The 15,537-nt window shown below is 38.7% G+C and overlaps 1 protein-coding gene across 1 annotated transcript in view; it reads right to left on the bottom strand.

The window, feature by feature from the left end:
• The window catches only part of LOC108389435 (antigen WC1.1), a 37,868-nt gene extending 23,413 nt beyond the window's left edge, over positions 1–14,455 (bottom strand). The window contains exon 1 of the mRNA XM_073223127.1: positions 14,355–14,455. Coding sequence (XP_073079228.1) covers positions 14,355–14,427 — 73 coding nt within the window. The 5' untranslated portion in view covers positions 14,428–14,455. The remainder of the gene's footprint in view (positions 1–14,354) is intronic.
• Positions 14,456–15,537: the final 1,082 nt, after the last annotated feature.

Below are 15,537 nucleotides of genomic sequence, written 5' to 3' on the forward strand. Positions count from 1 at the left end.
TTATCTGGTGACACAGACAAAATCAGATGATTTCATTACTGTGAGAAGTTCTGGGAGACTTTCTCAGTAACAGTAGGCTGGGTTATTGAGGCTGTCTTTTCTACTGAAAATAACAAATAAGTGGAATAAAATATAGTAAAATTTATCTTTAAAGCATTAAAGACCTGATAAGTTAGGGGAAAAAAATCAGGCTAAATCTGAAGGGAAAATGGGAATTCACTGACGTACAGGGACAGGGCATGCGATTTCACCCTGAGAGTATCAGCCTGTTCAAGAAAAGGAGCTTCCACGTGGCTTTGATGGTGAGGAGGCACAAATCAAATCCCAAGCCCACACCCAGATGGGACAACTAACAGAAGACACTGTCCACAATCAGCCAGAATACCAGTTGAAATAGATGTGTCCTTGTATAGAATTAGATTCAGAGCTTGAATATCTGAATTGCCCAGATAACACCCATTTTTGCTCTTGTATTAAAGTAGCCCGCTACTGATAGCACCATGAAATCATGGGAAAAATGAAAATAAAATCCTCTCAGATTAAATTCAGGATGACCTTCATCCTAGGCCTAAAATTACTCCCATGAATAATTCTTATAAATAAAATGACCAGTACATTGTCAAAAACAGATACAGAAAGAAACAAGTGTCCAGTAACAAAAACCAAGAGAGACTACTGAAACAGACACAGAAACTTCTGATATTAGATACCAGATACCAGGCTATATAAAACCACACATACTGTACATAAAGAAATAAAATACATCAAAAGAGTCTTCAAGAAAAAAATTTTTTATGGATGAAAAAACTATGAATGAAAAATATAGTTGCCAAAATCAAAAATTTTTATCAGATTAAATTCAAGTAAAGAGAATTACTGAAGTGAATAACAGGAAGAAATTATCAGAAATGCATAGAGAAACAAAAGGATGAAAAATACAGAAGAGATGATCAGAGACAGAAGATGCAACAAGAAGGTTTAAATTAAGTTAAACTGAAATATGAGAAGGAAGAGAAGGAGACGAGACAGAAAGAGAATTGAGCAGAAGCAATACCTGAAAAACATTGGCCAAGAATTGTCCAGAACTAATGACAGACATTAATCCATAGAGGGAACAAGGCCAACAAAACTCAAGTAAGACACAAAAAGGACTTCATTTGTGGACAAGTCACAGATCTGGTACACATTACTAGTGTTCAGAAATATTTCAAGTTCTCTTCTCCTGGGGCACGTGAAAATAGTAATACTTCCTGGCCTGCTTGAAGTTGAGCAAGGCTATGTGCTCTGTCTTTTCCAGTGAAGTGTGAGAACAAATGCTGTGCATCACTTCATGTAGAAACACTTTAAAGCTGGTATATGCTCTTCCCACAGCCACCCTGACAGCATCATGTTGAAGTGCTGGCATATTAAGAGGGTGAGGCGGTCAACAACTTAAGAAGTTGAATATTATGCCCCACCAAACTGACCAGAACATATAGTGTAAGAAATAATTAACTTTTGCTTATTTAATCTTCTGAAATTTGAGCTATTGGTTACTATAACATAACCTCAATTATTCTTGTTAAAATGGTGAGAAACAGCAGAAAATTGACAAAAATCTTTAAAACTGATATATATTATCTTTAGTTGACCAGCATCTATACTAACATTTGAGTCCCCCAAAACAAGAGATGCCAGTACAGAATAGGATAAAGCCTTAGATAATCTAAAAGAAAAATAAATCGCCATCCAAATTTCTATATTCAAAAGCACTCTACAGAATAAAGGTCTCATGAATGACATCACCAAAATGGCAAAATTACCACCTCCAACTCTCCAACAAAGATCCACAGTTAGACAGCTATCCACTAGCAAAACTAGCTCTAGGAAAACTCTGGAATCCACTTCAGAAACTTTAGAAAGACCGAGACAGCTCCATTCTGCCCATGTCCACCTATCCCATCTCCCAAACAGCATCATTCGCACAAACAGGGAACTTCCTAGCCAGAAAGAATTTCCTCCCCAGGAAAGGAAGACAGACTTAGTGGCAAGCCTCCCCAGCCTTTTGGGGCATGGCACAAATGTCTTACTTCAGTTTCACCTCCACCCCCACACTAGCAAAGCTGAAATCTATACAGATAACTAAGAACAAAGAAGAAAACCAGGAGCTACAAAGAGCAGGCACAGAGTGGGATCATCACAGTCCACAGTGACCTGCTCTGCATACAAACCCAGCAGAAGAAACTGAAGAAACTAATAGCCAGCACAGATCCTGTAAACCCCCTGGTATTGCATCAGCATTTGCCCATAGTGTATGCCCTCAGTGATACCAGCCACCTCGTTCCCTCCCCAACCCCAATTCAGAGCATGAGAACTGTACTGGAAGCCGGCTTAGGCCTCTGTGGCTGCGCAAGTGCAAGATGCCATCTTGGATTAACAGCACCACCACGCAAGGACTCGGCGCTGGCCCCTCCAGGCTGTGCACTAGCACACTGCCAGCCTGGCAGTCATCACCAGCCTACAGGCATTGTCATGTCCTGGGGAACGATGCATAGCCACAAGAGGGCACACAGCCAAGGCCCTTCAGCCGCCAGTGAGCTCTCAGTTTGCTGAGACCTTGCTGCCTGTTTGGCCCCCATAACCATGTGTGTTTCTGAAAATGGCCCCTATCCCTACATAGACACCTACAGCTGGCCCCCGTGACCAAGTGTGTGGACACCACTGGCTCCAGCCACCACCTCTTTCTGCCCTGGTCCCTGGCCTCTAGACATGGAGGCACCACTGAAGACTCCAACAGCCCTTGGAGTCACAGCAGAACCTCTACAGTGCTTGCCAAGGTCCACACAGTTGTTGAAGCTACAGACCTGAGCAACCTGAAATGAAGAGACGTCACAACCCCCCAAGACTCAGTGCCACCATATGTCCTTGGCATCCTGCCTCCCTAGACCTAGGTACCACATGCTACAGTGTGCCCCCCACTCACAGGTGAACGTCTTCCCCTACTGAAGTCAGTCTGTAACATCTAGAAGAGATGACTGCTCCTAAAAATGCACAGACGCCTATGGAACACTGCAGAGATCTAGAGGAATCAGGGAAACATGTCTCCACCACAGGGTCTCATAAACCTCCAGGAATTGGTCGCAAAGAAATGGGGACACAGGAATTGCCTGACAAAGAATACAAAACAATTGCTCTAAAGATGCTCAGAGAGATACAAAAGAACACAGACAAATTATATAACAATATCAAGGAAACAATACAAAAAAATGAGAAGTTCAGCACAGAAAATGTAAAAAGAACCAAATAAATTTGGTTTGGTCAGGTGGAGCTGAAGAATACAATAACTAAAATGAAAACTCAATAAAGAGTTCCAACAGCAGTCTTGACAAAGGAGAAGAATCAGTTCAGTTGAAATTATCCAAACAGATGAACTTAATAAAAAAGAATTTAAAAGAATAAAGAAAGCCTATAGGACTGATGGGACACTATCAAAAGAAACTATGTATTCATCACTGATGTCACAGGAGGAGATGGAAGGGAGAAGAGGGAAGAAAAATAAAAGTTCTCAGCCATTATTTTAAAAACTAATGGGGGAAAAATTAATGGGGAGAGACTGGGACATCCAACTTTGAAGCTAGGAGGAAATTTCCATATTTCAATCCAAAAGTATCTTCTCCAAGACAAATTATAATGAAACTGTCTAAAATAAAATACAAAGAGGGAACTTTAAAAGTATCAAGAGAAAAAATATTCTGTCACATACAAGGGAACCCTCAGTAGATTTCTCAGCACATACCTGCAGGCCCGGAGATCATGGGATGCTACAGCCAAAGTGATAAAGGAGAAAACTTCCAACCAAGAAAATTTTACCCAGCATTTTGTCCCTCAGAAATGATGGAGAGATAAAAACTTTTGCTAACCAATATTTAACAATGCAGCCAAGAAGACTCAATGGGGAAAGGATAATGTCTTTAATAAAGGGTTTTGGAAAGCCACATAACCACATGCAGAAGAATGAAATTGAGCCCCTATTTTATACCACTCAAAAAAATGAACTCAAATTAGATTAAAGACTTAAATATAAAACCCAAAACTGTAAAACTCCTAGAAGAGAACAGGTAAGAATTCATTGACATTGGCCTTGACAAACACTTTTTGGAAATGAAACCAAAAGTGTAAGTATCAACAGCAAAAATAAACAAGTGCAACTCTATCAAACTAAAAAGCTTCTGCACAATCAACAAAATAAAAGAGCAGCCTATGGAATGGGAGAAAATACTTGAAAAGCGTCTATCTGATGAGGGGTTTATATTTAAAATAGATAAGAAACTCATACAACTCAGAAAAAAAAGTGCAATTAAAAATGGGGTAAAGTCCTGAATAGAATTTTTTCCCAAAAAAAGACATAAAAATAACTAACAGATATATGAAAAGGTGCTCAACATTACTAGTTATCAAGGAAATGCAAGTCAAAACCACAGTGAGTTGTCACTTCATCCCAGTTAGAATGGCTATCCTCAAAAAGACAAGTGTTGGTAAGGATGTGGAGAACTGTAACCCTTGTACACTGTTGGAGGTTGGCACAGCCAGTATGAAAGACAGTAGGAGGTTCCTCAAAAAATTAAAAATAGAACTCCCATGTGATCTAGCAATCTCAGATGTGGTTAGATATCCACAGGAAATGAAAACATGATCTTAAAGAGGTATCTGCCATATAGATATATATGGAATATTATTTAGCTATGAGAAAGGAAATCCTGCCACTTGCAACAAGATAGACAGATTTTGAGGACATTACACTAAGTGAAATAAGTAAGACAGAGAAAGGCTAATACTGTATTATCTTACCTATAGGTAGAATCTCTAAAAGCTGAACTCTTAGAAACAGAATGATAATAGAATGATGGTTGCTAGTGGTGGTAGGTGGGAGAAATGGTTAGATGTCAGTCAAAGGGTAAACACCTCCAATTAGAAGATGAATATAAATTCTGGGGATCTAGTGTACCACATGATGATAATTATAGTTAATGATACTATATTGCATACCTGGAAGTTGCTAAAAAGGTAGATCTAAGTGTTCTCACCACTCAAAGGAAGTGGTAATTATGTGAAATGATGGAGGTGTTATCTAGTGTGGCAACCATTTCACAACTACCTTGTAAGTATATTAAATCATCACATTGTACACCATAAATTTAAATTTACCCAGTGTTATACATCAATTACATCTCAATAAAGCTGGAAAACTCTCTAAAATATTGGAGTATATATAGAAATTAACAATACACTCTTCAGTGACCACAATGGAGGGGTTGAGGACTTAATAATATGGGTAAATGTTAAACCACTGTGTTGTATATTTGAAACCATCATAAAATTGTACATCAATGATACTTTGAGTTTTTTAAATGCACTCTTTTTTTTTTTTTTTTTTTTTAGGAGAGCAAAGCAGAGGCTTTATTTAGAGAGAAAGCGAGAGGACAGAGCTCCTGGCTCATGCCTGGAGGGGACAAGAGAGCCCCTAAATGCACTCTTAAATAATTCATGAATTAAATAAAAATCACAAGAAATATTAGAAAACATCTGGTACTATGTGAAAGAAAGCCACAACATATCAGTATACGTGATATGCAGCTAAAGCTGTACCTAGAGAGAAACTCATAACATTGTTTAAATTATAAAATAAGAATATTCACAATTATCAAAGCTTCCACCTTACTAAACTAGAAAAAGCAAACCAATTAAACCCAAGGAAAGCTGAAGTAAAGAAAATAAAGAGTAAATATCAGTAAAATAGGAAATGGACCCAAAAATGAGAGAAAATGAGTAAAACCAAAAGTTTGTTCTTTAAAAATAAGAAGATAATTCATAAAATTTGGTCACACAGAAAAGAGGAAAAAGGAGAGAAGATTTGGGATTTTCTAAATCAACAAACTATTAATATGAGGAATGAAATATGGATATTATGACTGATCCTTACAATCATTAAAGTGATAATAAATGAATATTATAAACAGCTTCATAGTTTTTTTAACTTTATTATTTTTTGTTATCATTAATCTACAATTACATGCAGAGCATTATGTTTACTAGGCTCCCCCCTTCACCAAGTCCCCCCTACAATTCCCATTACAGTCACTGTCCATTAGCAAAGTAAGATGCTGTAGAATCACTACTTGTCTTCTCTGTGTTGCACAGCCCTCCCCATGCCCCTCCACATTATACATGCTAATTTTAATGCCCCCTTTCTTTTTCCCTGCCCTTATCTCTCCCTTCCCACCCATCCTCCCCAGTCCCTTTCCCTTTTGGTAACTGTTAGTCCATTCTTGGGTTCTGTGATTCTGCTGCTGTTTTGTTCCTTCAGTTTTTCTTTGTTCTTATACTCCACAAATGAGTGAAATCATGCTTTTAACTTAGTTGAAATGTAAACCTTGAAAGACACAAAATACCAAAGATCACTCAAGAAAAAAACAGAAAACCTAATGAACAAATTGATTCTCTGTATAAAAACTTTCTAAGAAGACTTCAGACCTAGAAGACTTCACTATTCTATTCTACCAAAGCTTTAAGAAAGAAGTAATACATTTCTCCACAAACTTTATCATAACACAGAAAAGAGGGACTATTTCCCATTATGTCTTCTGAGCCCAGCATTACTCTAATACCAAAGCTGCACAAGGACATTACAAGAAAAGAAAACTACAGACTAATGCCACTCATAAACAGACACAAAAAAATTCTAAAGTCAAAAGAGTAACAAACCAAATCCAGCAATATACACAAAGGATTAAAACATCAGGAACAAATGGAGTTTATCCCAAGAATGCAGAATTAGTTCCATATTCAAAAATTGATTTCTGTAAGTCATAATATCAATGGACTAAAATACATATATTTTATGTTGCATATATATAAAACCTCTCTATATATGCAGAAAAACTATTTGACAAAATTAAAGACCCACTTTTATTTAAAAACTCTCAAAAAAATAAGACTAGAAATGAACTTCCTCAACCTGAAAAGAGGCACCTATAAAACACCTATAACTAACATTATGTTTAATGATGAGAGACTAACAACTTTAACCTAAGATTAGAAACATGGCAAAGATGTCTGTTTCTAACACTTGTATTCAACATTGCACTGGACAACAGAGCAAGAAAAAGAAACAAATGTAAAGAAGTAAAACTGTTTTTAATCATAGACAACATAATCATTTTACAACATTTTACACAGAAAACCCCAAAGCACATCCCAAAAAGCTGCTACAAATCATAACTAGTTTACAAAGTCACAGAAAACTGAGTCAATATACAAAAACCAATGATATTTCCATACACTTGCAACAAACTTGCAAATTTAATTTTTTAAGTACAATTTACAATAGCACTTTAAAAAAATTATATACATAGGGATAAATTAGGCAAAATATTTGCAAGATCCTTATATTACTAAACATAGGCTAAAAACTTCAAAAATGTACAAGGCCTCTGAAGGGAAAATTGTATAACTTTACAAAGAAAACCTAAGTAAATGGGGAGAGAAATCATGCCAATAAATAAGATCATTATCAACAATGATTTGTACTTTATGCTCTTTTAACTAGTAGCTGATGTGTGGATGCAATGCAATTCCAGTCAAAATCCCATCATGGCTTTTCATGTAACTTGATGTGCTCATTCTACAATACATGTGAGAGAGCAAAGAACCAAAAAGAGTCAAAACTCTTTATTCAAAAATAGGAACAGTGGGTAAGGGAGCTTGTTCTACCAAATATCAGACCTTGTTGTGAAGTTTAATGTTAATAAACAATATGGTTCTGGCAATTGGATAGACAGTTTGACCAACAATATGCTATTAACTTGGTGCTTGTGTCCCCACAAAGTTCATATATTAAAGCCCTAATCCTAGTGTAATGGTCTTTGGACGTGGGGCCTTTGGGAGTAATTAAATTTAATTTAATTTCTTAAATTTTTCTTCTTTAAAAGATGTATTTCTTCTTTAATATTTTTAAGTTATTTGTTTCTTCTTGGGTGTGTTAATTAAATTAAATTAGAGGTTAATGAAGACCCTTCCCACAAAGAAACAGACAGACCCTGATGGCTTCACTTGTGAATTCTACCAAAGAATGAAAGAAAAAATAATACCAGTTCTATAAATTCCTCCAGAAAATTGAAGAGGAGACAATATGATGCCAGCATTAACTGATACCAAAACCTGATAAAAGATATCACACAAAAATAATACTGCAGATCAAAATGTTTCAAAAATTCTAAATATAATTTTAGCAAATCAAAATGAAGGATATATTACAAGAATAATATAACAAGACCAAAAGGGGTTTTTCCTAGGAATGCCAGGTTGGTTTAATATTCAAAATTCCACCAAGAACTGACGATATCAACAGACAGTGGTGGTTAATTTTTATGTGACACTCAGCTAAGGGATGCCTAGACAGCTGGTCAAATATTGTTTCTGAGTGTGTCTGTGAGGATATTTGCAGAAGAGGTGAGCATTTTGCTGTAACTTTGTTATTAATACTTGTTAAGCACATCCCTGGGGTGCTGCACAGTAAGTCACCACTCAACAAAGCACAACAAGGAAACTGAAATAGAACATTACTATTCACAGGTCCTTGGGAGAGCACACAGTCTGCCTCAAGGAGCCACACAGAGAGGTCAAGGTAGGTAGGGTGCAGACAGAGTAGTAAGGCCTGGAGCTCCTGCCTTTCCTGAACAAATTAGAAGAAATGGACAACTTTCTAGAAAAATACAACCTTCCAAGGCTCACACAGGAAGAAAAAGAAAATCTAAACAGACCAATTACCAGCAACGAAATTGAATTGGTAATCAAAAACTATCTAAAAACAAAATCCTGGACCAGATGGCTTCACTGCTGAATTTTATCAAACATTTAGAGAAGACCTAATACCCAACCTCCTTACTGTTTTTCAGAAAGTAGAAGAGGAGGGAATACTTCCAAACTCATTCAATGAGGCCAGCATCACCCTAATACCAAAACCAGACAAAGACAACACAAAATAAGAAAATTACAGATTAATACCCTGATGAACATAGATGCAAAAATCCTCAACAAAATATTAGCAAACCAAATTCAAAAATACTTCAAAAAGATCATCCATCATGATCAAGTAGGATTTATTCCAGGGATACAAGAATGGTACAATATTCAAAAATCCATCAATATCATATGCCACAATAATAAAAAGAAGGGCAAAAAACACATGATCATCTCCATAGATGCTGAAAAAGCATTCAACAAAATTCAACATCCATTCATGATAAAAACTCTCAACAAAATGCGTATAGAGGGCAAATACCTCAACATAATAAAGGCCATATACGACAAACCCACAGCTAACATCGTACTTAACACTGAAAAGCTGAAAGCTTTTCCTCTAAGATCAGGAACAAGACAATGATGCCCTCTCTCATCACCTTTGTTCAACATAGTACTGGAGGTCCTAGCCATGGCAATCAGACAACACAAGGAAATAAAAGGCATCCAGATTAGTAAGGAAAAAGTTAAACAGTCCCTGTTTTCAGATGACATTATATTGTACATAAAAAAACCTAAAGAATCTACTCAAAAACTACTAGAACTAATAACTGAATTCAGCAAAGTTGCAGTATACAAAATTAATACACAGAAATCTCTTGCATTCCTATATACTAATGATGAACTAGCAGAGAGAGAAATTAAGAAAACAACTCCATTTACAACTGCATGAAAAAGAATAAAGTACCTAGGAATAATCCTAACCAAGGAGGTGAAAGACCTATACCCTGAAAACTACAAAAACACTCAGAGAAATTTAAGAAGACACTGATCACCGATAAATGGAAGTACATCTTGTGCTCACGGATAGGAAGAATTAAAAAATATTGCCAATATGGCCGTCCTGCCTAAAGCAATCTACAGATTCAATGTAATCCCTTTCAAAATACTAAAGCATTCTTCAATGAAATAGAACAAATTATTTATCTAAAACTCATATAGAACTACATAAAATCCCAAATAGCCAAAGCAATCCTGAGAAAGAAGAATAAAACAGGGAGGATTACACTCCCTGACTTCAAGCTCTACTACAAAGCCACAGTAATCAAAACAATTTGGTATTGGCACAAGAGCAGACACACAGATCAATGGAACAGAATAGAGAGCCCAGAAATAAACCCACACATATATATATGGCCAATTAATATATAATAAAGGAGCCATGGATATACAATGGGGATATGACAGCCTCTTCAACAACTGGTGTTAGCAAAACTGGACAGCTACATGCAAGAGAATGAAACTGGATTATTGTTTAGCCCCATCCACAAGTAAACTCAAAATGGATGAAAGACCTAAACATAAGTCATGAAACCATAAAACTCTTAGGAAAATACATAGGCAAAAATCTCTTGAATATAAACATGAGCAACTTTTTCCTGAAAGCATCTCCTCAGGCAAGGGAAACAAAAGCAAAAATGAACAAATGGGACATCAAACTAAAAAGCTTCTGTACAGCAAAGAACACCATCAACAGAACAAAAAGGCATCCTACAATATGGGAGAATATATTCTTAAACAACTTATCTGATAAGGGGTTAACATCCAAAATATATAAAGAATTCACACACCTTAACACCCAAAAAACAAATAACCTGATTAAAAAATGGGTGGAGGATATGACACTTCTCCGAAGAAGAAATTCAGATGGCCAATAGGCACATGAAAAGATGCTCCCCATCGCTAATTATCAGGAAATGCAAATTAAAACCACAATGAGATATCACCTCACACTAGTTAGGATGGTCAACATCCAAAAGACAAACAACAACAAGTGCTGGTGAAGATGCAGAGAAAGGGAAACCCTCCTACACTGCTGGTGGAAATGTAAATTAGTTCAACCATTGTGGAAAGCAGTATGGAGGTTCCTCAAAAAAAATGAAAATAGAAATACCATTTGACCCAGGAATTCCACTCCTAGGAATGTTCCCAAAGAAAATGAGATCCCAGATTCAAAAAGACATATGCACCCCTATGTTTATCACAGCACTGTTTATAATAGACAAGATATGGAAGCAACCTAAGTGTCCATCAGTAGATGAACAGATAAAGATGTGGTACAATACACAATGGGATATTACTCAGCCATAAGAAGAAAACAAATCCTACCACTTGCAACAACATGGATGGAGCTAGAGGATATTATGCTCAGTGAAATAAGCCAGGTGGAGAAAGACAAGTACCAAATGATTTCACTCATTTGTGGAGTATAAGAACAAAGAAAAACTGAAGGAATGAAGCAGCAGCAGATTCACAGACTCCAAGAAGGGACTAGCGGTTACCAAAGGGGAGGGGTTAAGGAGGGAGGGTTGGGAGGGAGGGAGAAGGAGATTAAGGGGCATTATAATTAGCACACACAATATGGGTAGGTCACAGGGAAGGCAGTATAGCACAAAGACAAGTGATGTCTCTATAGCATCTTACTATGTTGATAGACAGTGACTACAGTGGGGTGGGGGACACTTGATAATATGGGTGAATGTTGAAACCACAATGCTGTTCATGTGAAACCTTCATAAGATTGTGTGTCAATGACACTTCAATTTTTAAAAAAAGAAAAGAAAAATCAGAAGTTAAATATAAGAAAAAGAAAGTGAAAGACAAGCCATAGTATAGGAGAAAATATCTGCAAATCATGAATCTGAATTTCTCCAAAGATAATACATAAATGGACAATAGGAACACAAAAAGATGCTTAACATCATTAGGTATTATAGAAATGCCACATTAAGATACCACTTCACACCCACCAGTATGGCTGTAACAAATAAGAAAGTTACAAGTGTTCAAAGATATGTAAAGTTTAGCAACTAGAAACTTAAATGGCAAAATGAATTCCCTTTAAGAAACAAAATTCAAAGAAGTTTCCTATCACCACTTTCTTTCAGCACTGTATTGAAAGTCCTAGCCAGAGTGACAAGAAAAAGAAACTACATGTATAAGACCTAAAAGAAATATTTCCAAGGGGTATGGGTAACTACACAAAATAATTTAAAACAAATATACACATTAACTAAAGCTCAGCCAGGTTACTAGATTTAAGATCAAAAGGCAAAACTAAATTGCAATGCAAAAAAAACACAACAAAAACCAAAAAGCAGAAAAATTCTGTTTTCTTGCTTTGGCCCAGCTGCTAGAGGGTACATTAAATACTTCTGGGAACCCGAGAACAGAAACAAAAACAAATAAGATAGGTAATTACAAGTGTTTTGAGGATGTTGAGAAGTTGGAACCCTGTCTATTGCTTCTGGGAATGTAATACCGTGCAGCTGCTGTGAAACTGTAGAACACAATTTAGAAGTTCCTCAAAATGTTAATCAAAGAGTTATCATATGACATGGTAATTCTGCTCCTAGGTATACACCCAAGAGAAATTAAAACGTATGTCCACACGGTAACATGTACATGAGTGTTTATAGCAGCATTAGTCCTAATAACCAAAAAGTGAAAAACACCTAAATGTTCATCAATTGATGGGCATCAACTGATAAACAAACTGTGGTAAATCCTTATGAGGGAAAATCATTCCTCAGTAAAAGGGAATGAAGTCCTGACGCTCTGTGTCCCATATAACTTCAGTAATATTCTATATTTTTGTAATACTACAGTAAAACAGTTTTAGTGCATAAAAGAATAATGATATAAAAAGGTGTCCAAAATATATAGCTAATTTTTTAAAATAGGTTACAAAATAACATACACCAAGTTATCCATTCTTTGAGGGTCTATGTTTTTGTGTACAATGGCATAAATTATGCTTGAAGGGATAATCTTTTGCCAGTGCCCATCATGGATTTCACAGTGGAGACTCCTGAAATGTGTGATGTGAAATGTGAATCATCAAATGCTCAGAAAGGCCATGACTATTGTTTTATAAGGAGCAAGGTCAATATCACATGAAGTAGAAAAATCCATTTTTAGTCAGAAAACACTGAACTGTATTGTTTCAGGGAAAATTAAAAGAATGCTTGCTTTGGTGAAATATTCTTGCCTTTTAAGTGACTACTGAGGAAATTTCCTACAATTTTCCTAGTAAAAGGGGGATCTTGTATCAGAACACCCATTGTCTCTCTCCATCACGGGACCAAAGCACACCTCGAACTTCAGAGGCACCGAGAGAAGAACCTTCATTAGTATCTGGCCAAACACTCAAGAAGCAGAAACTTGGAGGGATGGGGTTTCCCCAGGAGAGTTAAGGAACCAGGAGACTGAACCCTAATCAGAGGAGGACAATGAGCATGGGGAGGGGTCAGAGCTGTAAGCAGTCTCAGTCTGACCAGCACCCAACTCTGGGAGAGCTGCCCCTCCAGGCTGAAGGCTAGATTTTCTGCAACCCCATCCCTGATGCCTGCAGTCCTCTGAGTCAAAGGTTCCTTGGAAACCAGCTTTTAGAATGGATGAGGGAGAGAATGCACCCTACAGAATTCACACAGATGGATCGGTAGGGCATAGGAAAGGACCAGTCCAGGACCCCAGCAAGTCAGGGAACAATTCATGAGGCTGGGGCAGGGACTTGGGAACCTTTAGATAAGCCATGCTGTACATCAGTTAGTCCCCATCAACAAGAGCCCCTCCCATGGCCACAGGGTCCTCTGTCTCCAGCACACACCTGGTAAGAAGAAATGAGGTCAGAAGGCAGAGCCTCTCTCAGCCCAATGCTGGGTGAGCTCTGCAGTCAGGCAGAGAGGCCACGGGATTAAAGGAGAAGGGCTAGAAAGAAACAGGGGCATGATTATCTCTGCTTTGGCACCACACAGATGACATGACATCAACAGCGCAGGCACTGTGCACTTCACAGACCGACAGACGTAATTGCCTCTCGGTTGCCCTCACACTCACCCCTCACACTCACTGCACGCATGCACACACACACGAGCACACAGCCTGGGGAGCACAGACACATAAAACTCAGAAGCCCTGATGGGCAGGTCCCTACGAGGCAGGCAAAGGGAGTGCTCAAGGGACCCCCCAGACACAGCCGAGGTCAGGCATGGTCCTTCCTGCACACTGGGAGCCTCTGGAACTAAACAGCTGCTTCTGAAAAAAAGGGCCACACTGGAGCGCCCAGAAACTGGTTCACCACAGCCTGGGATCAAATATCATTTCTCTGCAAAACCTGCTGCCATGACCAGATGACTCCCCACAGAAGAACCAATATTCACAATCAGTGTGATTCCTTTTGGGTCAAAAACCTATGGTCTCCACTGGGGCTTTGGCTGCATGACTCCAGGAACTTTCCCTTCACCAGGGGATCCACTCATTGACTGGCCCTCCCAGGATAGGCAGACGTCTCTTACCTTGAGCATCCACCATGGTGCTGAGGACAAGAAAACAGAGCCCCTGAAGAAAGGCACGTCCGTTCAAAGCCATCCTGACTCCCTTGTCATCAAAGGCACACTCCCAGCTGCAAAACAACCCTATGAGGATCTGGACAGCAAAGGTAGGGGCATTTATAGACACATCCCCTGACATCCTCCCTACTAACAGCCAATAGAGACCCCTTTTACCATCTCAGATGCTATCGGAGACCTCATCTCCCACTTTCTGAAGCTCAAACACCAATTAGATTCTGCATCTTGAAAAATCTCCTTATATGAGCAACATGGCCCTTTGACATCACATTTCCTTAGGTCCCTGAGATGGGGGCGCCTGTGATGGGGGTTGGGGTAAAAGTCGCATCAAAAAGCGTGATTTGCTTTCTCTCCCCTAATGGTCCTGGCCAATCGCCGCCAAATGTAAGATCTTTCAGGGTCTGGGTGCTGTGTTCAGTTACCCTTTGACCCGTGGAAGGGTTTTTTGGTATGATCATACTTTGTTCTTTTCTGTGACTGAGCTCATGGCCAAAGAAGAGACCAGAACCACAAGGAAGCCAGCAGAAATATGAAAATAATGATCAGGTCAGCAGAAAATGAAGACCAGCAGCATAGGAATTCACAGGTGAATGCAGAGGGTTAAGGTGGGACTCCTCAGTGGGGGAGGCGTGATTGCTGGTCTCTCTCCCCATCTCATCCTGATCTGGAGAGTGGGGACCTGGCTCACAAAGGGGGTCATAATATGAAGGGGCTTTGACAGAGTCTAGCTTTTCCCTTAGGGATCTTTCTTACCCCTAAGACCACTCTGTTCAGCCCACACGTCACCTGGGGATGAACCTCCTTTACTAGGGTAATGAGGAGCTGTAATCTACAAGGTATTTGCAGACTCTTTCTCTCTGTGCAGCTGCCGGGCCAGCAGTCCCAGTGCCAGTGCTCAGGGGTCGGGGAGCACGTGGCCTCTCTGCTCTGACTTTCTTCCTCCCAGACTAGTCCCTGGCCCACCCCCACCCCCTCCGCCTTTCTCATTTGCTCCAGCCGATTGGCTGGTCCACTTAACTCCATTTTAGTTCCTGCATCCACCATCCCACCCTTTCGGAATCTCTCTTAATTCATGGTTCACTGGGGCATGAATTCAACCCCAAATCCATCTTATCCTTGCTATCCTTAA

This window comes from Manis javanica, chromosome 15 (assembly GCF_040802235.1).
Source record: "Manis javanica isolate MJ-LG chromosome 15, MJ_LKY, whole genome shotgun sequence".
In the NCBI taxonomy this organism is placed as follows: domain Eukaryota; kingdom Metazoa; phylum Chordata; class Mammalia; order Pholidota; family Manidae; genus Manis; species Manis javanica.